The 23,423-nt window shown below is 50.1% G+C and overlaps 1 protein-coding gene across 3 annotated transcripts in view; it reads right to left on the bottom strand.

The window, feature by feature from the left end:
- Mgrn1 (mahogunin ring finger 1) overlaps positions 1-23,423 on the bottom strand; it is a 47,325-nt gene that overhangs the window by 1,725 nt on the left and 22,177 nt on the right. The window contains exons 3-16 of one of the 3 annotated variants that reach the window (XM_003477726.5): positions 23,262-23,350; positions 22,582-22,728; positions 19,617-19,734; positions 16,044-16,110; positions 15,629-15,678; positions 12,771-12,818; positions 11,912-11,980; positions 10,408-10,567; positions 8,163-8,272; positions 6,061-6,126; positions 4,397-4,620; positions 3,114-3,237; positions 2,815-2,857; positions 1,323-1,421 (exon numbers count right to left, since the gene is read on the bottom strand). In XM_003477726.5, the coding sequence (XP_003477774.1) occupies positions 1,323-1,421; positions 2,815-2,857; positions 3,114-3,237; positions 4,397-4,620; positions 6,061-6,126; positions 8,163-8,272; positions 10,408-10,567; positions 11,912-11,980; positions 12,771-12,818; positions 15,629-15,678; positions 16,044-16,110; positions 19,617-19,734; positions 22,582-22,728; positions 23,262-23,350 (1,414 nt within the window). The remainder of the gene's footprint in view (positions 1-1,322; positions 1,422-2,814; positions 2,858-3,113; positions 3,238-4,396; positions 4,621-6,060; positions 6,127-8,162; positions 8,273-10,407; positions 10,568-11,911; positions 11,981-12,770; positions 12,819-15,628; positions 15,679-16,043; positions 16,111-19,616; positions 19,735-22,581; positions 22,729-23,261; positions 23,351-23,423) is intronic. The other 2 variants (XM_013141874.3, XM_003477725.5) reach the window with 2 other exon arrangements.

Raw genomic sequence — 23,423 nt, 5'->3', positions numbered from 1 at the left:
CCTAGGCTATACCCAACTAGCCAATCTGCAGGACAGAACAGAGATCAGTTTGTGTGAGAACAAGCCAGTAGTCAGAGCTACCCCAGTGAGCAGCTTCTCCACGACAGAGGGCTTCAGCAGCCTGCCCACCTCCCTCAGAGGCCTGCTGTGCTCATTCTTGGACTATTATTTCCACGCCCCTTATAAGGCCTATGCTAGAACACTGAAGACTCAGGACCTCACTCAGTTGAGGTGTATTTCAATTGCTGCTTAAAGTCATGAGCAGAGAGTAGGGAATCTGCTAGACCCCCCATGTCTACTATGGGACCACTGGGATTCAATCTTATGAGATGCCCCCTGTGATACTACCCGGTATCTTCCTGAGGCTCCCTGATCCTCCAGCCTCTGACTCTTGGGGACAGCCACATCAGGCTGCCTAGTCTAGGGGAAAATCCTCCAGTTCCTCAAGCCAGGCCCGCTGAAAGCCACTTTTCAGGGGCAAAGGTTCAGCAGCTGTGGGAGGCCCTGGAAGCCATGGAGGTAGATGAAGATGGAAAGCCAAGGGAAGCCTTGCAGGGGGGCAAGAGGGATCCCCCCAAGGCTGCCTGGCAGAATAGGCAGAAGTGTCCCATACCAGCTTATTCCTCTACACTGAGAGAGCAGGACACAGAGTACTCCCCAGCAAAGGCACTGACATCAGGATGAGGAGGAGCTCTAGAAACAGAATGTGCACACATCTGCTACCACCAAGGAAGAGCTGCAAACTGCACCTCAGCCAGACTTCCATGAACAGGGACACAGCAGTCCTCCCTACCCCCACTCAGCTGCCAGCCTGGGAAAGGCATGTGGAGGATACATGCTGTGGACAGGGTACTACTTTTGGCTTTAAAAGCCAGACCCTGGGGCACCCAGCACAACCTTGGGCCTCTGCTTTTAGTTTACAGCTCTGGGGGCAGTTATGCTCTTGGTAAGGACCAGGGATGAAAGACAGCAATCCCAGTAGGGACCAAACTGGCCCATCTGGGTTCCAGAAGGTATGTGTGTGGGGAGACACACACAGCCAGGTCCTTCTGCACGTAGCTTCTTCTTCCTTCCCAATGCCAAACACAGTGCAGGAAGGAGCCTGCGGCAGGGATTCTGCTCCAGAGAGCCAGAGCCTACAGGAGTACACCAAGCAGATCTGGGCCTGGCCCAAGTCTTGCTTTGGGGTTGGCAGGAATACAGTAACACTACTAACAGCCAGGGATAGAAACTGAGCTCCTGAGGAGCAGTCCTTTTTGTCACTCACAAGACATCAGAGCAAGACCCATTCTTAGGCCTAGGTGGCGCCCTCATGCCATTACCTGGCAGGTAGATGTCAGCAGGAGGACCTGACTGGGCACAACCTTGGTGCTCGGGGCTGCCATCCTGCAGGACCTCCTCGATGGATGCCACTTGGCTCCCTGCAGCAGGTGGGGGAGGGGAGCAAGGTCAGGACCAACCAGCAGGAGTAGGTCCTGCCAGGTCTCTGTGGTTGAGAGGTGCTGGGCCCCAACCTGACTCCACTCTGATTCCACCAGTACTCTAGTGGTCCCAAAGGTGGACACTTCCTTTTCTCTCTCCTCCTCTCCCCGGAGTGTGCGCTTTTTCTGTTTGTATTACAAAACCATCACTGTTCCTGCTCATCCCTACCTGGCCTGTGGCCCTGCTGTCCTGCACGGTAGGTTATGAAGCCTGGTTCTACCCACACACACTCCTCAGCTTGGGACCTGCACTTCCCAGTGCTGTTGACGGTGTCTTCTGAAAGAAGAATGGCCCAAGCAAGCCAGGGCCCCGTCCCTGCAGTGCTGCTGCTCAGATAGTGGAGAAAGGGTTCAAGTTCAAAGTCAGAAAGTTGAGGCGTGCAGAGGCAGAAGGACTCACTGAGTGTCCCACTGCCAAGGTCACACCACCTGGGACATGACTCTGAATTCTCCACTCAGAGACAGCTCCCAAAACAGAAACTTGAGAGGTAAGATCTAGAAAGGGAGTACAGCACCATTTCCAAGAGACAGCCATGCCCAGGGTCCAGGTCCCCCTGTATCTGAAGACCCTGGCCCAACGGCCTGCTCAGCAGAGGAGCAGCAGCTCCTGGGAGGGATGTGGTTCCCACAACAGAGAACTTTTCTTTTGGGGGGAAGGGGGTACCAGGCTCACAACTTTGTGCTTGCCAGGCAGGTGCTTACGCCACTGAGCTAAATTACTGGCCCCCAAAGTTGCTTATTTTGGGGCCTTTACCATCCTACTGGTTTGCCCCAAGCTGGAACCAAATCATGACTCTGTCACCTTCTTTAGGTGGCTCCAGGCTTCCCCTTGATGCCAGCTTTGAACCTTCTTTCCTCAACTGTCCAGCAAGGATACTGGGGAGGAAGCACTGAGGTGGGGGAAGGAGGCTTGGGGAGGCACCTCGCCACACACCACAGCCTTCTGGGATGGGCAGGCCATCGCCACTGGGGCCCAGGTCATACCATCTTGCTATCAGAAGGGTAAAGAAACTCATGTCATCCTCATTTCCATTTCAGCCAGGAGAGAGATGACAAGACAGCTCACAAAAACAGCAAACACACCCCTGTACTCTGCTCAAACTGCCCTATCCTGGCCAGGCACAGGAGGCCAGCGAGTGAACAAGGCCTCCGCTGACACTGTGGATTGGTGGCCCAAGGTCAGAAACACAATGGTAGTTCCTAGGAAACATGGGGGAGTAGTCAGGAGACCCCAGCAGCAGCTGGGCTGTCCTGGCCTGTGTCCAAAGCTTGCCCAGAGGAAGGTCCTTCCAGGAAGGCTCTGAAATCAGGCTCTGCGGGTCGAGGTGCTCACCTTGCTTCAGCGATGGCTCATCAACCTCTTCTGTTAGGAAACTCTAGGAGACAGAGGAAAGACCACTTGGAGCTTTTCAGCACATCTGGTGCTAAGTTCCTAAGACAGCAAAGGCAATGGCAGCAGCCACCACCACAGGATAAAAAAATGCTACTGGGCACTTAGTTTCACATACCAGCTCTCCTACAGCCCTCCCGTGACTCCACCATATGGCACCCCAGCCCACAGATGAGGACACTAAGACTGGGGTCACACACCTGGGGAGCCATGGGGCAGGCCTCACCTGGGTTAAGTCTCACCTCTGGGGAGCTGCTCTCCCCCAGGGCCAGCTCCGGGCCACCTGGTGGGAGAGGAGCTTCCAAGTCCTCAGAGAGCTTCTCCTCATCCTCCTCGTGGATGGGGGATGACGGGGACCGCAGGGTGCTGGGGATAGAAGGGGACGGCATGTGGAAGACAGCTAGGCCAGGAGCACCACTCCCACCCACGCATACCCACCTTTACCTGTCCACCAGGAGCCAAGGAAAGCTATTCCCTGAGACTGGAGCCACCTAAGACACTGCAGCCCTGACTAGCAACTCAGAGCTGCCAACAGAGGCCCTCTAAGGGACACAAGCTCAAATCCAACATCCTCTCATTTCTAGAAGAAAAGAGAAATCGCCAACAGTGGAGACACAGGTGGGAAGCAGCAGGAAGGTCAGTCATACATCTTTTTGCGTCTCCAGAGTCACTCTGCCACATGGGTTCAGTGCAAGGACCACAGTGGTGGCACAAAACATGACCCTTTCCTGTAATTCTCCACTAAAAAATACAGTTGGGTATGGAGATGTACAACTGTAATCCCAGCACTCTGGGAGGCTGAGGCAGGAGGACTGCAAATTTGCTAAGCCTGGGCAACTTAGCTACAGAGACACTGTCTCAAAATAAAGAAGGGGATGTGGATATAGTTCAGTACAAAGGTCCTGGATTCAGTTGCCAGTAACACCAAAACAAAACAAAGACACCATTCCACCACAAGGGAGGCAACCCACCAGGCTGGCTAATCACTCTCTGCAATCCTTTGAAAGAGCCATAACTAACCCCTGGCCAGCTTAAGAATGTGGTCCTTGGGAGGCCCATGATGTCTGTGACTGATGCTCTTGTCAAAGCCTGGAAAGGACCATGCCCCAGGCTCAGAAGGTGCCACTGTGTGCACCTGCTTCCTCCTTGGGACCCGAGTTTTGAGTGATATCACTGGCCACTTGGTGAGACATGCATAAGTGATGAGCTGTCACAAATTTCTGGAACCCTGAGGCTCAACTGGGCCTCCATGAAGAGACATGGCATAGGCCCTGTGTCTGCCAAGAGCAAGCAGGCATCCCACCAGTATGGTCTGAGACCAGGACAGTGAGGGAGGAAGCTGCTGCTTCTGCTCTGCTGCCATTAAACAGACCTGCTACTGGGTCTTATGAGTTTTTCTGGATAGAATCACACACAAAAAAAGAATGTTAGGAAATAACATCAAACCACAGATATACCTTGTCCTTCTCACCCCCTGCACCCTCTGCACCTTACTCAAGGTAAGGTGTCATGTTCTGGGCCTCACCTGTCAGGAGACTTGCTCCGCTGCCTGCTCTGATGGCTGGTTTCTAGGACCTGGTCGATTCCAGCAAGTGGACAGCTGGCCTGGGAAAGGCCCTCCGAGACCCCCGAGTAGGTTATTTCCTCATAAAGAGGCGCTGAAGGGATGGCCGGTGAAACAGCCCGCAGGCCATTGAGTGCTTCAAGCAGAGAGATGGGTTCATAGCCAGGTGGGATGCTGTCAGAGCTCTGCAAGGGGGACAAAGCAGATGAAGAGAGAGTGGCCAAAAACTGGTCTTGGGTTCTAGGGAACTTCTAACTCCCAGGCCCTCTCTGTTGACCAACCCGTGTGTCCATTCCACCTTCCAGGGACCTAAAGTCCTCCTCCCTTGGAGGTGGCCATCTTGGCTCTGAAGCCATCCTGATCAAGGCTTCTCATCTATCGGCTCCAGCACCCACCCCCCAGATGCCCAGGATGATGGGTTAGGGGCATCTTCAAGAGATACCACCCCACACCCATCCTCAGCCAGCCCCTACCTGACTTTCTGTTCCTGCCTTACAGGGAGTGGAGAGTCAAGGGGGTTAGTGACAGAAAGGAACACTCAGGAGCAGGGAGAGCAGAGCCATGCCAGAGGCGAGAGAATAGTTGCAAATGCGTGCCCTGGACCAAGGGCAGGGTTACAATGTGGTCAAGAGCCACTGTGGCCTTATTTGGGAATGGATGGAATTGACAAGGCTAGTGTGGGGGGTGAGGAAGGCTTGGGTGCCAGGGAGCAGTAGCCAGGCTACTGGGCCCTGAAGAGGGTTGTGTAGGCCCCATCTTCCTCTTGTGAAACCAGGTAAAGGGGAAAAATGCTCACAAAAGCTCCCTACATGAAGTTCCTCCCTGCCCCACGGAGGCTCTGGAAGGAACAGGGATTGAGGAGCATCCCTGGGGACCAAAGATGGGCACTGGGCTTGAGGTGCATCTTGAACCTCTATCTACCCCACATCTGCTCCTACCTGCCTAGAATTTAAAAGTGAACAACAGCTCTGAATCCCTTCTAAAAAGGAAAAGCTCTGGGTTGTTTCTTTAGCAATTTCTACCCCTTTAAGTTACAGCAGGAGGCATGGGGTTCCAGCTGGGTCTACCAGGCCAGCAGAAACTCTGGGCAGAGCCTGGGTCCCGTGACTACCTACTTTCTGGTTCCCATACCTATTCCCTGGGATGCAGGAAAAATGCCAGTTAACTATGGTCCTCCACCCAAAGAGCCAAAATCCAAAGGGCAGAGAGCAGAGGATGCAAGACCAATGAGCATGCACAGGGTATACTGTTTGCAAAAGTAGCAGCAACATTAGTTTCACCAACATTCACTCCACTGCCAGCAAGAAAAAAAAAAGGGAAACGGGATTGGAGGGGCACTGGAGGAGCCAGGGGCAAGGCAAAGCTGGAGATAGGGGATGGCCTGAAGCCACTGTCATCCTGCAGCAGGACCTAGAGGACTGGCTTTTTGCCAACAGACCTTGAGCTTTGCTTGTTCCACAAAACTCTCTTCCTGGACAGGGTCGGCGGGACTGGGAAGAGCGGATTTGACAGAGTGCGTTAATCAAACATATTAGCTTGGAGTGAAAATGACTTCCCACACTTGTCATTGGTTTAAAATAAGGGTGCGGGGCAAAAAAAATAGCTGTAGGACCAAGCACACTTACAGTTTCCCTTTTAGGTTTCTTGCTGGCCAGGGAGGCAGGGTGCGACTTTGATTTTTTAAAGGGACACTGTCAAGATAAAAATCATGTTTTAAAACAACTACCCGCTATACGGCGCTGGGGTAGTGGGACAGGGTCTCTGGTTTGCTGTCCTTCAAGCACTCTGCAAACTTCACATGCATATGGATCTCAGAACCATATGAAACTCAGGTTCTGAATCAGGGTTCTGGGCAGGCTGCCTGCACATCTCACTGGCTCCCAGGAGCAACATGGCTGTTCTACTTGCAAGGCTGTGGAACTCAACCCATCCCCAGTGCCCACCAGCACCATGGTCCATATCACCTCAGAGCAGCAGGCCTTGGCCAAGGTGGGTATGAGTGGGTACACAGGTGTTCAACCCCATGATTATCATAATGGCTCCCTGCATAAAATATCAAACATGGGGGCTGGGGATTTAACTCAGTGGCATAAGCAACTGCCTTGCAAGCAAGCAGTCGTGAGTTCAATCCCTGGTACCAATAAAAAGGAAAAAGACAAACTTGTATCTCAAACATGGGCATCCATGGAAATGGCCCAACAGAGAACAAGAACATCCTTAGTGGGCAGTCTGATCCCTCAAGAGGAGGGACAGTGGTCCTGGGAAGGTAACGGTTTTCCCAGGGCAGGACAGAGCTATTTGGCTGGTGACACAGCAAGGCTCTATTGTCTGTACTGGGGGAGGCTCCTCAGTTCACTTTCAGTAAGAGAGATAAACCAGAAGGCTTGCTTGACCCTCAACCAGGGAGAGGAAAAAAAAGCCACAATAAACCCACCACCACTGAGGGTCAGTTGATCCCTACGAAAAATTTAGACTTCTCTTTCAAGCAGCAGATTACACTGAAGTTGTTCTTATGACTAAAAAATGTGTTGTTGGTGAAAGTGTGTGATGCTACATATGCTGGAGGGCCTCAGTTTAGGTGCCCTTATGCTGACCGAGCCCAGTAAGCAAGACTGCAAGATTGGCTCCATGGGGGGGGGGGCCTTTAGTGATGTGATAAGGACCACTCCTCAAGCTGGCAGGACACAGCCTCAGGCTGGGGTGGGGAGAGGCCTAAGAATTAAGCCATTGCTCTGAGCTACATCTCCAACCCTTTTTATCCAATTTTGACAGTTTTGCTAAATTACTTAGGCCAGCCTCAGTCTCACATGATCCTATAGGCACGTACCTTCACACCTCACCACTATCTCAGATTTTAGAAGAGAAGCCAAAACTCTGCACTTTAAGCGAAGTTTCTGGGCTTTTAAATGTTTGCACAACTATCAGAAACACTGTGTAAACAATTACATCACACCTATGACCAGCGTGCTCAGGCAACCCAGCCTGAGTCTGAGGCAGATAAAGGAGGCCTACAAACTGAACCATTCAAAGCATGCCTGTCTTGGGGTGTGCTCTTTAAAGTGGAGCCCTTTAAAAGCCACTGGACCCCAGGACCTCAGTGAAGCCACACAGGGCTCCCTCACTGCCTATGTTCACAGGCAGCAGGATGCAGGTAGCAAAGCCCAGACCCTGTCCAGATGTCCCCATCCTACTCACTCCCACCATTCTTTCCCCATCCACCTCAGCCTCTCCTATCTACCCCCAGCCCCAACTCTTACATCTGTCTCTATGTGTTTAGGTCTCTCTCTCCCTGCCTAAGACAGTCTCTCCACTTGTCTCTTATAACCCCTTTCAGGTCCATGAAGTGGGAACTGCCTGTCTAAAGCAAGGTCTACCCACCTGGTCCCATAAGGGAGGCTGCGAGGCCATGTGTTGAGGCCCCTTTGAGGGCCCTGGAGTGCCCGGGCTGAGCACATTCATCAGGAAGGTAACATATCTCATTTATATCTCATTTACTAAGAGATAGGGGTACCTAGTTCATCTGGCTTGGTGCAGATGGTGACAAACACTAATGTGAACTCAGCAAAGAACCCAGGCCTGTCTTGCAGGTTCTTCTGTTAGCAGGGGCCAACAATCATCCCAGCAGCCAACATCACAGGCCCAGCCTAGTCCCCCATTAACACCTCACAGCTCCGGTGGGGGTCATGCTGCCTAGTGGACAGAGAAAGGAGGCAGGGGAGGCACTTACAGAGTGTTCTTCATGGTCCATGCTCTGGGCCAGGACAGGACTGAAGGAGATGGGGGACAGGGCTCCTGGCTTTTTCCGCACGGCCCGGATCTGCAAGAGGGCCCGGAATGCTGTGGCAGAGGGCAGGATTTGGGTTAGCAAGGGCAGCTCCAGCAGCTAGAGAGACCCTTAAGCCCAAGGTCACACCCTTTTAACCTGCAGCAATCCTGGCACAAGACACAGGTTCCCAGTTGGGGCAGAATAGATCCTAAAGGGCTGACTGGATTTTTGATACAAGGGACCAACCAGAGAGAGACACTAGCCACAACAGCAAGTGTGCTGCACATGAACTATTCAACAAGCACCAGAGTGCTAGATGGTAACTGTGACTATGGCTAACTACCAGGGCTGTAGCACTGAGCCCAGAGAACAGATTGGTGGCTGGGAGCATCCCACACCAGGAACACTGAGGGAGGACAAATTAGGTCATAGAATCCTTCTGTGGGTAGTTCCACCCACTGTGGCCCAACAGTCCTCGGTGCCCCATCCCTAAGACTCAAGATGTGAAGAGTACAGGCTACACAACTACATCAAGCAGGTCACAAAATCAGACCAAAAAAGACAAGAAAGAGGACAAAGAACCTGCCCCCACACTGAGGCGCAGGGCTGCATCCTTCCCTTCCAGCTTAGTTCTTCCCACTACTACCTTTCTCCCAGGCAAGGCACCTCAGCTGCCTGTGGTAAGGAGCCTCAGCCCATCTCACGGAGAAGAAGCCCTCTGACGGCATGCCCAAGATCATATGGTACTCTGAACTCTTCTGATGACTCCAACTAGAGAGCCTCTCCACACCTGAAGATCCACACACTGGCCAGTGGATCCCAGCCGCTGTCCTAAGTTGTGACTCAGGTCCTCCTTCTCACCCTTTCTACCTTGGCGCTCCTCAGAGATGCTTCCTGACCACACCTCATTGCTCCCACTTCTCTCTCCCACATTAGACGCAGGCAAGAAACCTTCACGTGGCAAGAGACCTTCAACTCACTGCATGACCCCACAGCACCGGTATCCTGCAGCAGTCAGCCTCATCTCCATATCGTCCACGCTCAGAGACTGAGCAGCCCAGGAAGGACACAGGCTGAAGACTGGAACTAGTGTTCACAGAGCTCTATATCTGGAGTCCAGTGGAGAGCGATGGGCCAAGGACACAGGCCTGCTCAGCTGACCCAGCTCAGGCCACATACCCGCTCCATTCCAGCTGAGACCTCCCTGGTCCCAGGGAATCTGCATCAGGCTCTGACCACCCAGAACACTAAGAACCAGGAAAAGCTAGGAACACCAGTGCTTAACTCCAGCATGAGTCCTGCCAGGCACTCTCATAGATTTAGACCCACAGGGAGCTCTGGGGAGCCCTTGAGCTACTAGGTATCCCTGGGATGCCAGATTCTCAGAGAACACAGCAGGGAGATGCAAAGGAGTACTGACAGAGGCATTCCAGGAAAGAGGGCTCCAGGCCAACCCAACCACTGGGCACAACTCTCACAGAACCACTGCCTCTACTTTTGAGTGCTTCAGGTACAAGAGCCCACACGTGAACACCACATACACGACCATCTTAGCCCCTAACACTGCCTACTTTCTGGGAAGGAGAAGCTCATTAGGTGCCCACCTTGCCTCTTATACTGTGAGGTCTCAAGCAAGCTGGGCAGGACTATCATAGAACCCACAGGCTCCCTGTCCTAACTTGCCTAGGGTCTCTTCCTGAACTCTGGACCCTAGATCATACAGCCTTGACTTCCACGTCTGTCCACCCAGGATGCCCTGTAGCCCTAGGGAACTAGCACTGTGCAGGCCACACAAAGTCACCCTTCCCATGCCACCTGGCTCCCACTGGTACAACCACTATGACACACTACTGCTTTCAGTGAACCAAATGAACCAAAACCACCTCTGTCTCTTGTTTTTTGAGTCCAAGATAGTGACAGAGGCTTAATTTCAACTCACTTTAATTTTTAATCAAAATGTTTTTTTATACAACCTTTAAAGTAAAGATTTTATTCACTGATCAATTTCCACCCAGTTTGAGGATCACAATACACACCTACCCTGGAACACCCTATACCACCGAGGCAAATGTGGCACAAATGTTAATCACCTGCTTGTTGGCAACATCACACTGCTTAAGGACCAAAGGTGCCAAAGAGGACTTGTAGCTCCCACAACTACCGAAACCAGGACTGTTGGGTGGGCATAGGCCCTGCGTGTACTCACGTAGCCGGCAGATGGGGCAGTTATTGGCCTGGTAGCGCAGCGTGTCAGCACAGGAGGTGCACAGGCACAGGTGGCGGCAGGGCAGGATCAGCGTGTCCCGAAGGTCTGACAGACACACCACACACTCGCTGCTATTGTCACTGTTCTCATCGTCTGAGGGCTGCGGGGACAAGGGCCTGTGGGTCAGCGGCCTCCTGAGGGTCAAAGGCTGAGTGTCACACTGCCTGGAACAGGCTTTTCTATGCCCAGCTGTGCCACCACCATTTCTACTCCCTGGGGGTTGCTATGTCAAGGGGGAGCCCAGACAGACAGGTGGACAAAGCCAGGCAGCACTTCTGAACAGCCACAGCTAGAACCATGCTGGGCACAAGGCTTATACAGGAGACAACCTGTTCCTCCACAAGAATGTGGCCCCTTTCTGCTCCTAAGCCCACAGAGAAAATGCTAAAGAGATGCACTGCTAAGGGACTATCTTAGCTGGGTTTAATGACACTTGCCTCTAATCTCAGCCCTTGGGGAGGGCGAGGCAGCGAGACTAAATTTGAATTCAACCCTGGCAACTTGTGAAGATCCTGTAAGAAGGATCTTACCTCAAAGTAAGAAATAAAGAGCTGAAAATGTAGTTCAGTGGAAAGGTCTTGGGTTCAATCCCCAGTACCACCCCCCAAAAATAAATAAAAAGTCAAGGGACCTGTAAACTCAGATTTAAAAAAAAAAAGCCTAACTCATTGAAAATATCACCATTAAATAAAAGTTTCCACAAAGCAAACCAACAGATAGCTGAGGGCAAAAGTTTTAAACAGGCATCAGAAAACTGTGTCTGCTGTGTTGCCAAGTATAGTTTTACTGAAATAGCCACGACCCTATGTTGTCTATAGCTGCCGTTCAGAGCAGATGCCACAGAAACCATATGGCTTGTAAGGCCAAAAATATTTACTGTCTGGTTCTTCACAAGAAATAAGCCAGGCACTGTTATAAGGCATATGGATGAGCAGAGCACTTGCTCACCACAACTAGAGGAAGACTTTCAGAGAGGTTTAAAACAACAGGGGCAGCTTTATTCACAGTGTGTCTTCAAACACAATGAGGTCAATCAAGTTCCACTTTCACACTCTGCTACCTCCCCTGGCTGTGCCAGTTCTTCCACCAGTCTGCAGGGAGAAAGGAGGTGGCCAGCAGAGGGCAGTGGTGGCAACTATTGGCCACAAGGAAAAGACCCAAGGTGACATAGAAGTGGAGGGAGTGTGGTCCCTGGGTCCCAGGCTGCCCTGGAGGACATGGATGAAGATTGCAAAATGAGCCGGCAAACTAAAAAGGGCAAAATATTTCGTAAACTTTGTTAACTGAATTAAGATAAAATGATGGCACCTGCGGGTCCAGGCCTCCAAAGGAAGAAAGAAAGGGGACTGGTTCTTTCCCAGCCATGAGTGGGCTTTCATATGGCAGTAGAAACCTGCAGTAGATGGTCAGCCTAGAGTCCAGGTAGGCTCCTACAAGGACATACCTTGGTCTCTTGGTTGTTCTTGTTCTCAATGCCATAGATCTCCTGCAGTAGGTAGCTGACTCGGTCCACCTGGAGAATAGAAAAGGCGTGGTAGGCCCTGTCAGCTCCCACTGAGGGCTCCTCTGCACCTGTCTGGGCCTACACTACCTCCAGGATGCATGGAATGAGTCCAGGAGCAGGGGTGGCAGGGTCTCCTGTGGGCCAGTGGAGCTCCACTCCCACATGGTGGGCACATGCCCGGAGAAGACCACAGAAACCTGCTCTGTTCAGCAGTCCTGCCCATATCTCTATCCCACCCCTGCTAAATTCTCACGGTGCTTTAAGTAGAAGACCACCAGGAGTGGCTTCCCAGTATCAATCATAAAATTAATGACCTCAAAGAAAAGCTGTGCTAGTCTACGGCTCTTATTTATTCTAGGATTTTCCATCTTTTCGGGCACTGGCAAAGTCAACCTAGGTCTGCCACATACTGTCTTGTTTTCAGCAGTCCATGATAGAGGAGGCTGCACTTTTTTTGTTTTGTCTTTCCTCCCACTTCTACCCATCCAGCAAATATTTACTGAGCACTAACTGTTCCAGGAACCATGCTTCAACCTGGACGAGGCTCAGAGCCTACGAGAGTGACTGTGATACCTGGTGGGTGTGCAACCCATGCCTGCATATCTCAAGATGTACACCTTGACATCCCAGAATGTAGGGCTAAAGAGGGGTGCCTCTTTAGCACCCCTCAAGGTCACAGGCTCCTGCACAGGCACAGTGGTCAAGGAAGAACAGTCCATAGAGTCTACAGATTCATGTGTGCCCATGTGCTTCTGTCTTTTAAGTCAAAAGGAGTTATGATGTTTTGCCTGACACTTACGATCTGCTTCTGCTTTAAAGGCTTCACAGAGAAGCTGCCGTCCACATGCTGTGGGGGAAAGACACATGAGACAGAGGTTAAGTTTTAGACCAAGCTGGCAGCTCCAAACACTTCTGCTTGGCCACGAGATCTTCCCTGACCAGTCTATATCTAGGGCTGAAAAAAGGACAATGTGAGGGTTAAGGAGCCAGGCCAGGATTCCTCCAACTATGGCTCTCAGACCTGGCTCCAAAACTACTTGGAGAACCTTCTAAAAATAACAACCTCCTGGGCTCTGTCCTGCCCTGCAAACCCAAAGACTACCCAGAGTGCCACCCCACATCACAGTCAGGCTGAACACTACCCAGGATTTCCTAACATCCCAAAGCAGCATTAAGATGCAAAAACTAACACAAGTAAGTTCCTGCTCTCATTCTTCAAGACAGCATCCATGTACGCCCATGAATAAACAGTAGCTCAGGGTGCTAAAAATGTAAGAAAATAGAACAAATGTGTTCAGCACTATCCAGGGAAATGCGCAGCTCAGAGTTTGATGAGATTAATTATGGGATTAGATCTGAGATCTTGCAACAATACTAATTACATGCTATGAGTCAAGACCAGCGCTCAGGATTGTCTGGTAAGGCTGGTGGATTCCTGGGGAAATTTCTAGAATGTAGGACTACAAAAATAAAGTGGCTTCTCACTGGGCTCTAAATTGGAAGCACAGAATGGAATGTCTGCCAAAGATATGCCATCTGCATCAGCCAGAAAATGCAAATGTATAGTTACCATAACTCTGTGTGTGTGTGTGCATGTGCGTGTGCACTAGAAGTCTCACTTTGAAATACTGTTGTAAGCTCCCTTCCCTTGTGCTAAACTCAATCTTTTCCCCAAGTCCCATGCTTTCTTCCATCTCATGGCCAGTCTCAAGCCATGAGTCACAATGCTTGGCTTTTGTTGGTTAGTGTGACTCAGGAATTTTGCATAAGAGATTCTAAAATGTTTCAGGGTGCTGAAGAAAGGCATTTGGTAGGACAGGACTCCCTCACAGGTAGCATGTGAACAAGAAGATAAAGTTATTCTAGTGCGTACAAAGTGGTAAGACAGTCCTCTTTCTCTGCACTGCAGGTTTTACAACAACACTTTTTATTCTGTCCTTACTGCCCATGTATGGTTAAAATGAGGGCTGGGTGAGTCTTTCTCTAGGTTTCCTGCCATGTATTGAACTTGCTTCTCCTTGAAAGCCTTTTTTGTCCAGTGGCCTCATGCACATCATAGCTAGGAAGGAATTCCAGAGAACATGTGGAAAGGACACACTGGTCCCATCTCCTCTAACCTTGTCAACTTCTGCATCTGCACTGGAAGTTCTGGAATCAATAAGATCAAATGTCTCCCAAGTATCTAAAGTCACCATTCATTTTACACGTGGCTTTTTGTCTCCATCAGGACACAACACAACCCCAGGCAGGTGCTCCTAGGTTTGCAGTCACTGGTTCACTGATGAACTGATTAGTTATGGAGGGTGGCAGCACATCCTTATTCATCATTTTAACTCTCCTTCTTTTTCCCATCATTTCGTAACCATCATTGTCCTGGTTCACACGAATGCTAATAGGAGAGTAGGTGTTGATCCACACAGCATTCACCAAGGCTTAAAGCTGGACTCTTATATTTGCATTCATTTTAGTCATCTAGTAATAGGGCACAGCACATACACACTTCCATAAAGTTAGCTATGTGGTCCAGTAGTTTGGATTCTGTCTGATCTATTCTAACCAGATCGGCCCTGAGAAGAAGAGTTGGGAAGCCCGGGGTTGTAGAGAAAGGAGGACAGGTGCTACGCAGAAGACTCATATCGGCACTGCCTACAGCCTCGATTCCAAGAAAGCAGACTCAGCCTTACCACAGAATAAACAAGTCAAAGGGGCCCCAGACCCAGCCCTAAAGAAACCCCTGGACTCGACACGGAAGGCACTCAGGGGCTGCAGGGGCTTGCAGAGCCAGGGCCGGTGCTGGTGTCAGTGCTAGAGTCCACAGATGTGGTAAAAAGCCCCATGGTGGGGCCCATTTCCCACCAGATCCTGTCTCCTGGGCCCCAGCCTGGTACTGAAACACTTCACAACTGCAGAGTACTAGGAAAAGTCAAAGGGCAAAGCGTGCGTTCCGGGGGCATTATCACACACTCCCTATCTCTAGCAAGCTTCTCAGTGAGCAGAGACCTACACAGGTCTAGGGTCATGCTAGCAGGCAGCAGATCCTTCTTCACCTCACCACCACTGATCATCTTCTGGCCAGTGTCTTGCCCAGCTATGACAAATTAGAGGCCAGTTCTGCCCTCACACACATCAAATAAGAAAGGACAGTATTTGGTCAAGTGGATCAGGAAAGGCCTCCCACAGGAACAAAACCTGCCTGGCCCTGTAGGGTCAGGGTGCTGAAGCCAGGCAGAGGAAGGGGCAGAGCACAGGCAAGTGAGGAACAGGGCATCAAGTGGGTCTATGACAGGACCCCAGGTGATATCTGAGCGTGCCATGCCAGGGAGAGGTAAAAACTATGACACTTTCCATACCTGAGTGCAATGTTAATCTATGGCAAAAAGACCTCATCCATGATGGTGCCTAACCTGTGTGAGCAGATTGTCAAGGCTCTACAGGGCTAGCCTCATTCTGTAAGGTTCTCTCCTTGTGACTCCAAATTCCCTCTGGGGCACTTGGATTGTCTCCTGAGAATCAAGGAATGACTAGAGAATCTTCCACCTGCCCAGGACTGACACCTGAACCCCCATACCAAGGCTTGATCCCCACACCTCAGAATTCTGATCTCAAAACTGACCCTTCTGTCCCAGCTCCCAGGACAGTGACTGGGATGACACTTACCTTTTCAAAGGCAGCCAGAAGCACATGGGCGTGGCCAGTCACTTCCACAACTGAAAGGGGACAGAGACCATGAGTAGAGAGCAGTCAGGGTAAAGCGAACTCACCACTTCCTGCCTGGCCCTCCTGTGTCCCTTACCCTCCAGCATGGTTTTGCAGAGCCACATCTGAGGGCAGCACCCAGAGCTTGTTCCAGGGCTCATCCTCATCCTGTCCACCTCTGTAACAGCTCCCTGGTCTCCCCGGTATCCCCATCCTCCAAGCTGCCCTCATATGACCACTCCACAGCCCTTCATCCCTTCTAGAAGGGACTCCTTTTGCTGGCTGAGGTGGGAAGGACCCCAGGAATGGCCTCCTCCCTTCAGGGCCCATAGAAACTCAAAAGGCAAGAGAAAGGGGAAAGGCCAACACTGCTCACCATCTCCCTCATCCACCACGGCCTGGATGACCACTGGAAACATGCCCCGATCCAGGTCAAAGTTCAGCTGAGAAGGAAAGGAGGCAAAACTGCTGAGGTCTCATGACCATCAAACACTCTGACGGAGGAAAAGCCAGTAAGCAGGATGGCATCAGAAAAAGCTCAGAGGATAGGACAGAATAGCATTAAGGACATTCAGTATCACGCAGCCGTAACTACTATATGAATTTTTTTCGTTACTAAAAAACAGAAACTCTATATGAATTAGGTAATAACTCCCTACTTCCTCCCCTCCAGCCCTGGCAACCATTCTTTCCTGTCTTTGTGAATGTGCCTAATTCTGGACATTTCCTGTAGATGGAATCATGCAGTTTTGATCTTTTGTGCCTGACTTCTTTCAGTGAGCACAATGCTTTCAAAATTCATCCATGTTGCAGTATATATCAGAATTTCACTCCTTTCCATGGTTGCACATACTCCACGGTATGGATGGACCACATTCTGTTTATCCATTCTCTGGGGCTGTTTCCACATCACTGCAATCATGAACAGGGCTACTAAGATCAATAGGTACAAATATGTTTCATTGCTTTCCATGTTTCTCTGCTTTCCATTCTTTTAGGTGTTCCCCTTGGAGAGCTGGGTCACATCAAACCACTGAAGTCTTTAAGGAAAGGCAACGGACTGGACCCTCATCAGAGTCAAAGGAGAGAGCACACAGTGAGTCCAAGGGCAAGGAGAAACTTCCTTGCTATTTTCAGGTAAAGGATGACCTACTTCTGGCTCAAAAGGTCCCAAAAAGTCAGTTTGGCCTCAGCTCTGGCTCCAAACTCACCCATTGCAGTAAACTCAACCTTCTGACTGGTAGAGATCTATTCCCTGCAGATGCTGGTCTTTATCCTGTTCCCTGCTTGTCAACTCCTGCCCTGGGCCTCAGGAAAGGCTTTCCTGAACCCAGATATGTAGGTGGGGCTCCCGTAAACACCGGCTCTTATCTTCATGTCATAAGTTAACAGGTGATCCTCAGTCCACCTGACTCCTTGCTATACAGAAGCTGCGGAGGATGAAGTCCTGGTTGCCATGATCCTCTGTGCCTGACAGACACATTCATTTGTTTGTTTATTCTCAATAAAGATTTACTAAAGGAAGGAAGCTGGCTGCACAACAATTAATGTACTACAATACACCAACCTATATGTATACTTGGAATGAATGGGCAGTATGGCATGTGAATTATATCACACAAAGCTGATAAAAATGAAAGAACAGAGAATGGATGAAACATCAAAATGAAATGGCCCCACCTGGGCATATTGGCACATGCCTGTAATCTCAGTACTCAGGAGAATGAAGCAGAAGGATCGTTCCAAGTTCAAGACCAGCCTGGGCTATAAAGTGAGCTCAAGTTCAGCCTGAACTGCATAGCCAGATCCTGTCTCAAAAGGACAAAAAAAAAAAAAAAAAAATCCAAGAAATGTAGGTAGGAGACAGGGAAGATGATGAAAAAAGATTTAAGATGCTTTATGTACCTGCCCAGTTCCCAATGATGAATATAATCATTACATCCTACAAACATGTACCAATTAAAATAAGAGGAAGAGTGCCATGGAGCCCCTGTAGTGGGGCCAAACAGTCCTCTACCCCTGATACTCAAGCAGCTGCCTTGCTTAGCCAGACTGCACAGGAAGAGAGCGCAAGATCGCCTGCACAGAGGGCTGTCACACCAGAGCTGCCCTTGGGCTGACACACTGGAACCCTACGCCAGCACAAACACCTGCCTTGTGAATGGAGATGTTCAGAGCCTCAACGGGAGTAGCAGCAGCTCAGCGGAGCCCAGGACATTCTTCCCTGAAGGTCAGGGTGAATTAGTAGGTCACATAGGGTACACAGGCCTGTCTCCCTTCTCCAGTTGTTCTTCATGAAGTGAATAGTAGAAGCAGAGCGAGGGAGTATGTCCACACCCAATGGTGGTCCAGGATGAATCTCATTTTTAATCTAATGACCCTCAGTTTCCACTTTGTAAAAAGGGGTCATTACTATACCAACCACATTTTTTTTTTTAGTACTGAGATTTGAACTCAGGACCTTGTGCTTGCCAGGCAGGTACTGTGCCACTGAGCTATATCCCCAGTCCCTACAAATGGATTTCAACAATGAGATTTAACTGAAGTCCTCCCACCTGGTCCACACAGAGACACTGGCTGTAAGGGGCTTTTATAGACAAGGGAGTTGTTTTTTCCTAAGATTAGGCAACATAGGATTTCCCATTGAAAATAGAGAAAGAAAGAACTGGGGTGCCAAGGATTTGCTCAGTGGCATAGGCACCTGCCTGGCAAGCACAAAATCATGAGTTCAATCCCCAGTACCAAAAAAGAAAGCCCTGGAAACAGACTCTTTAGAGTAGTCAGAGAAGAAGGACCAGAAGGAACATGGAGGTAACAGAAATGTCCAACTGCAGCCTAGGAAGGCCACCCAAGTGAAGATGACAGCACCAAGTGAAGATGACAGCACCTAGGCTGCTTGGAGGCAGGTACACTTCATGACACCACATCAGCAAGTGGTCCAGCTGCCCATCCTAGCACAAGGACACCGGCCTCACAGCTGCCATCCGTGCGCCACCAGCATACAGGCACAGCAGAGCTTCCTGCCACCTGGAGACCACCAGCTCCATGCTCAACTGCCCCATCCACATGAGAGGATATGCAACCCAAGTCCACACAGACTTGTCTCCACAAAGCTCCCGAAGGCAGGTCACAAGTCAGGCTGCAGGGAGTCCAGGAGACAGAGACTGATGTCCATGTGGACAGCAGTGGCCAGCCAGAGACCTAGGTACATGGTGGTGGCAAGGTACCCGAGGGTCCATTCTACATCAGTAGGGAAAGACACGGGGTGGGAGGTACTGCATTGAGCCACACTTGGGACTGCCAAGGAAGAGTCTGGTTCCTCACTTGTTCAGTGTAAATAAGCCTTGACTCAAGACTCAGTTTCCCCTCTGCAAAAGGACAGAAACCAGACACTGGGAACTAAAGCAAAGGGCAAAGGAGGGATAAGCAGAAGCAAAGAGGTAGGGGAGCAGAGGGGAGACTGGAAACTCACCAAAGGGGCCTCTAAAGAGGAGGAAAGTGCTGACAGCAAGTTGGCCATAGCATAATTTAGAAAAGAAGTACAAACAGAAGGGTTGAAGGGATGCCACCCAGTTTTAATGGACACTGCCATACTGCTGTCCTGGGCTGATGACAACAATGTAGGGACCCTGTGTTCATGTCTCTCCAAAGTCTGCTGGGGCTGAAGCCAATGCAGGGACACAATGTCGTATCTCTGAGGATCAATGACTATACATGGACCACATTTTTATACCTCTCCAAAAGCCAGTGCCTAACCTGCTTGATGGTCACTCCCTGCTCAGCCCACTAACCTAGGCAGCCAGTATCAGCCACCTCAGTCCCTCTGCTCTCACCTGGGCAGTCACTCCCAGCACTCACCAACAGGAAGGACTTCATCACCAGGCACAAAAGCCCATGCCCACTCCCAAGGGAAAGAACATGGGAGAGGAGGGCTTCTGCCGAGAACTACCTCGTCGTCCTTCCACTCAGAGAAGTCAATCTTGAAGGAAGGCAGTGAGAAGTGCTGGCTCACTCCCCGCTTGTAGTGGATGGTCTCCGACTGCAGGGCTGGACTCTTGGGGCTGTACCTAAGGGGTGGCAGAGATGGGTGAGACTGTTGTAGTGCTGGGGCCTGCCCACTGTTGGGCCTTCCTCCCCACTGGCTAGGCTGCCCTTTCCCTTAGGGGGCTCCTATGGCTTCTCTCTTTGGCCATGTGGCTCTGCATAGTCCTGGCCTAGTGACAGTTTCTTCCAGAATTCACACCTGCCTGATTCCTCTGCTACCTTTCCAGACATGGGACACCTGTCCACTGGATTTTTTTTCACTTTTTGTGAATGAACGTAGTATACAGTCTTTCCTTTCTGCCCATCACATTTGCTTCCTGCACCCATGCCCCAGAACAGCCCCCCTGGAATAGCTCCCGAGTTGTCAATGTACATCACACTCTCACACAGCATCTAAGTAGTAGCCACTTGCATTCTGATCTTTCCCTTTTTGGCGCTGTCCCACCACTATCACACAGAAGGTGCTATGTTCCCTGAGCCACTGCACAGCTCTACCACTATTTTACTCTGAGCCACAAGAGTCCAGAGGATACCAAGTGGTCTCCACTTTCTTACTTTTTCCAGAAGCACTTCAAGAACCACCTTGCTGCACACATCTCAGTCCCACATATTAGGATCCCTAGAGAGGACTCCGTGCAGAGAACACCTGGATTCCAGGATACCCACATTTCCAATCCTGATAAACTCGGGTGTCCTCCACTCAGAAATCCAATACATGATCCTTAGCACCTCCTCTGCCTCCTCTATCTTGCCTGAGGGTTTCTTTCAGTTTTTGGGATGAAGGACACTCTCCAGAGTCTAGGCAGGCAAGGGGTGATGCTGTCATGTGTGCAGAGAGGAGAGACCTTGCCCTTGTCATTACACTGGAAGGGAGCTCAGGAAAGACACCATAGCTCTGTGGGATGCTTTTAAGCAGATCCATGTCTTCTCTCACAGCTGAACACATCACTTTGTCTGAGCTCTGTTTCCTTGCTAGGACAAATGTGAAGGGGGCAAGGGAAGGACCAGAGAGTCACCTGCCCTCCAAACTCAGGACAGAACGTTTCCAGTTGGCAAGGGTCTATGTTTCCAGGCATGCATCCCAGTTGAGGTCTCCTTGCTTTTTGGCCCTACTGCTTTGGTTCTGGAATTACTAGAGCCTGCAAGCTGGGAGGAGAAGAGGCCTCAAGCCACATCTCAAGAAGAAGTAAATGTGGCATTTCTGTCATGCAGTCCCCAGGTATTTGGAGCACCCTGTAGAGGTAGCTACAGCTGGCCAGGTGATCGTCTCATGCAGGACACAGAGCAGTAGAGCTAGATGGGCTGATCATTATGAGGGTGGTGAGCTACTCACCTGCATCAGGTCCACTTGATTCTGCCCTCACCTCTTCTGTGGGTGGCCCAAGGCACCTCCCCAGAATCTGAGGCACCTTTCTTGTGGTTGAGCCCAAGAATATTTCAGAAGCATAGGAACTCCTATCCAACTACCACAGTGTGGCACCACATAGGAGGCCCAAGGAGGGCAGGCATCAGAGAGTCATACTGCCTCAGGCTTAAGCAGGGCAACACATTTATCCCAGGGTTCATGAGGTATAATACAAGGGCAGAGGGGCTCACACTGATCACTCTATTCCTGAAACTTTGAATTAGCTTATAATTAGATACATACTTGTGCATCACTTTGTGTCCTTAAAGAGTAGCCCGAGCATGGTGCCGCACACCTGTAATCCTAGCTACTTGGGAACCTGAGACAAAATGACAGCAAGTTCAAGAAGGCCAGCTTGGACAACTTATAGAGACCATATCTCAAAATAAACAAATAAAAAGTGATGGGAGGTAGCTCTGTGCTTCATGGGCTCATTTTCCATTACCTCTTCCCCAAAAAGTAACTGAGTACTGAGTGTTTGTGAGCCACAAGGAAGACAATCTACAAAAAGGCCCCTGCTTCTTCTTGAGCAACAGCCCTAAAGACGGAACCCAGGGCCTGAATCCAAAGGAGAGGGATGGAACATCTTCTCCCTTGGAGAGAACACCAGACTCGCCTGGTGGAATGCTTAGGAAGCACCACTGTGACTACCTCTGCCAAAGCTCAATTGCATTTCTATGACATAATTTAAAAAATATATATGTGATCTCTGCCCCTAATTCCACACACAAAGATCCCAATCTCTTGCAATTTCCTGGGTGATATAAACACTTCATTTCTAAGGCAGTAATTCTGGCGAGCCCCTAGAGAGAACAGGTCACCAGAAAGACCAAGCCATGATCATAAGCTTGGAACTTTCAGCCCCACACTCTCTCCAGGAAAGCAAACAGGATCAAAGATTGTATTAATAATTGATAAGGCTTGCATGAGGAAGTCTCAAACAAACTCAAAGGACAGTGGGGGAAAACATGCTTGATACGTGTAAGAATGGGTTCAATTCCCAGTACCAGAAAGAAAGAAAGAAAAGTATTGAGGGCAGAGTAGGAACAAAGAAATTTTTCTTATGTTTAATAGTATAGATATGCTGGGCATGTTGACATACATATGTAATCCCAGCACTTGGGAGGCTGAAGCAGGAGGACTGCTGCAAGTTCAAAGCCAGTCTGGGCTACAAAGTAAGTTCAATGCCAGCCTAAACTGCAGAGAGAAATCCTGTCTCAGAAAAGACAAAAAAATACAGATGGGCCAGGTATGGTGATAGGTGTCTATAAATGTAGCACTAGGGAGACTGAGGTAGAAGGATCACAAATTCAAATCCAGCCTTTGTTCAGTGACTTCAAGACTGGCTAAACAACCCATGGAGATCCTATTTAATAAAAGCAACAGCAACAAAAAAACATAGAGAAAACTCACAAACGGAGCCTGAGCCCCAGAGCCTGAGCAGTTGACTGTACCAAGGACTTACACTGCCATGCCATTAAGGAACTCCTCCACCGCTTGGCAGTAGATGGTGATGGCCACTCGGGCATCAGCATCAAAGGTGAATTCCAGGCTGTAGAGCACCCGGGGCTTCTCGCCACCTTCAGTGGGGCTGTCAGCATCATCTTTGTACCTACTCAAGGAAGCAGAGGAAGCAAAAGTCAGCAGTCACGGCATGAAAGCAAGCCCACGGGTCTAGGAATTACTTGCTTGGGCACATTTTTTTCCTAGTAAATGTAGAGGCCCACTCTCTGTTTGGACATAAAGCCAACAATCCATTGTCTGCTTCCTTTTCTTCCTCTTAGCTTAGAAATCCCTTCAGTTACACAATTTTAAAGTAGTTTCTCAAGTTACTGACATTTGGAGCTAGATCATTTCTGGCTATGTGGTGTCCTGGGCACTGCAGGTAGTTCAGCAGCTTGTCTGACCTCTGCTGGTTGTCTCCAGACACTGCAGTGTCCCTGAGGCACAATTTCCCAGATGAGAATCTCTGGCTTGAAGGATCAAGCTCCTGCTTATGGCCTCTGTTCCCACACACGAGAGCATACACTGAGCCCATTCAATTCCCCTCTACTTCCCAAGCTCAAGCTGGAGCCTCTGCACCCTATAAGGTCTCAGGCACCTCGGACCACAATCTGGGGGCCCAGCAGGACAAGACAGAGTTACCTCACAAGTCGGAGGGAGTCTTTGCGGATATTCACCAGGCTTCTCAATGTCTTCACAGGCTCATGGGGCGCAGGAGTGACATATGGAAACTAGAAAGAAAAAACCCACAGTGATCCCATGTGACTGCCTGGGGACCAGGAGAGACCAAGAAACAGGAATCAC

This window comes from Cavia porcellus, unplaced genomic scaffold (assembly GCF_034190915.1).
Source record: "Cavia porcellus strain 051 isolate PalLab524CR breed Dunkin Hartley unplaced genomic scaffold, mCavPor4.1 scaffold_16, whole genome shotgun sequence".
NCBI lineage: Eukaryota > Metazoa > Chordata > Mammalia > Rodentia > Caviidae > Cavia > Cavia porcellus.
Note: the sequence above shows the minus strand (reverse complement) of the source record. Positions and strands in the feature narration are given on the sequence as shown.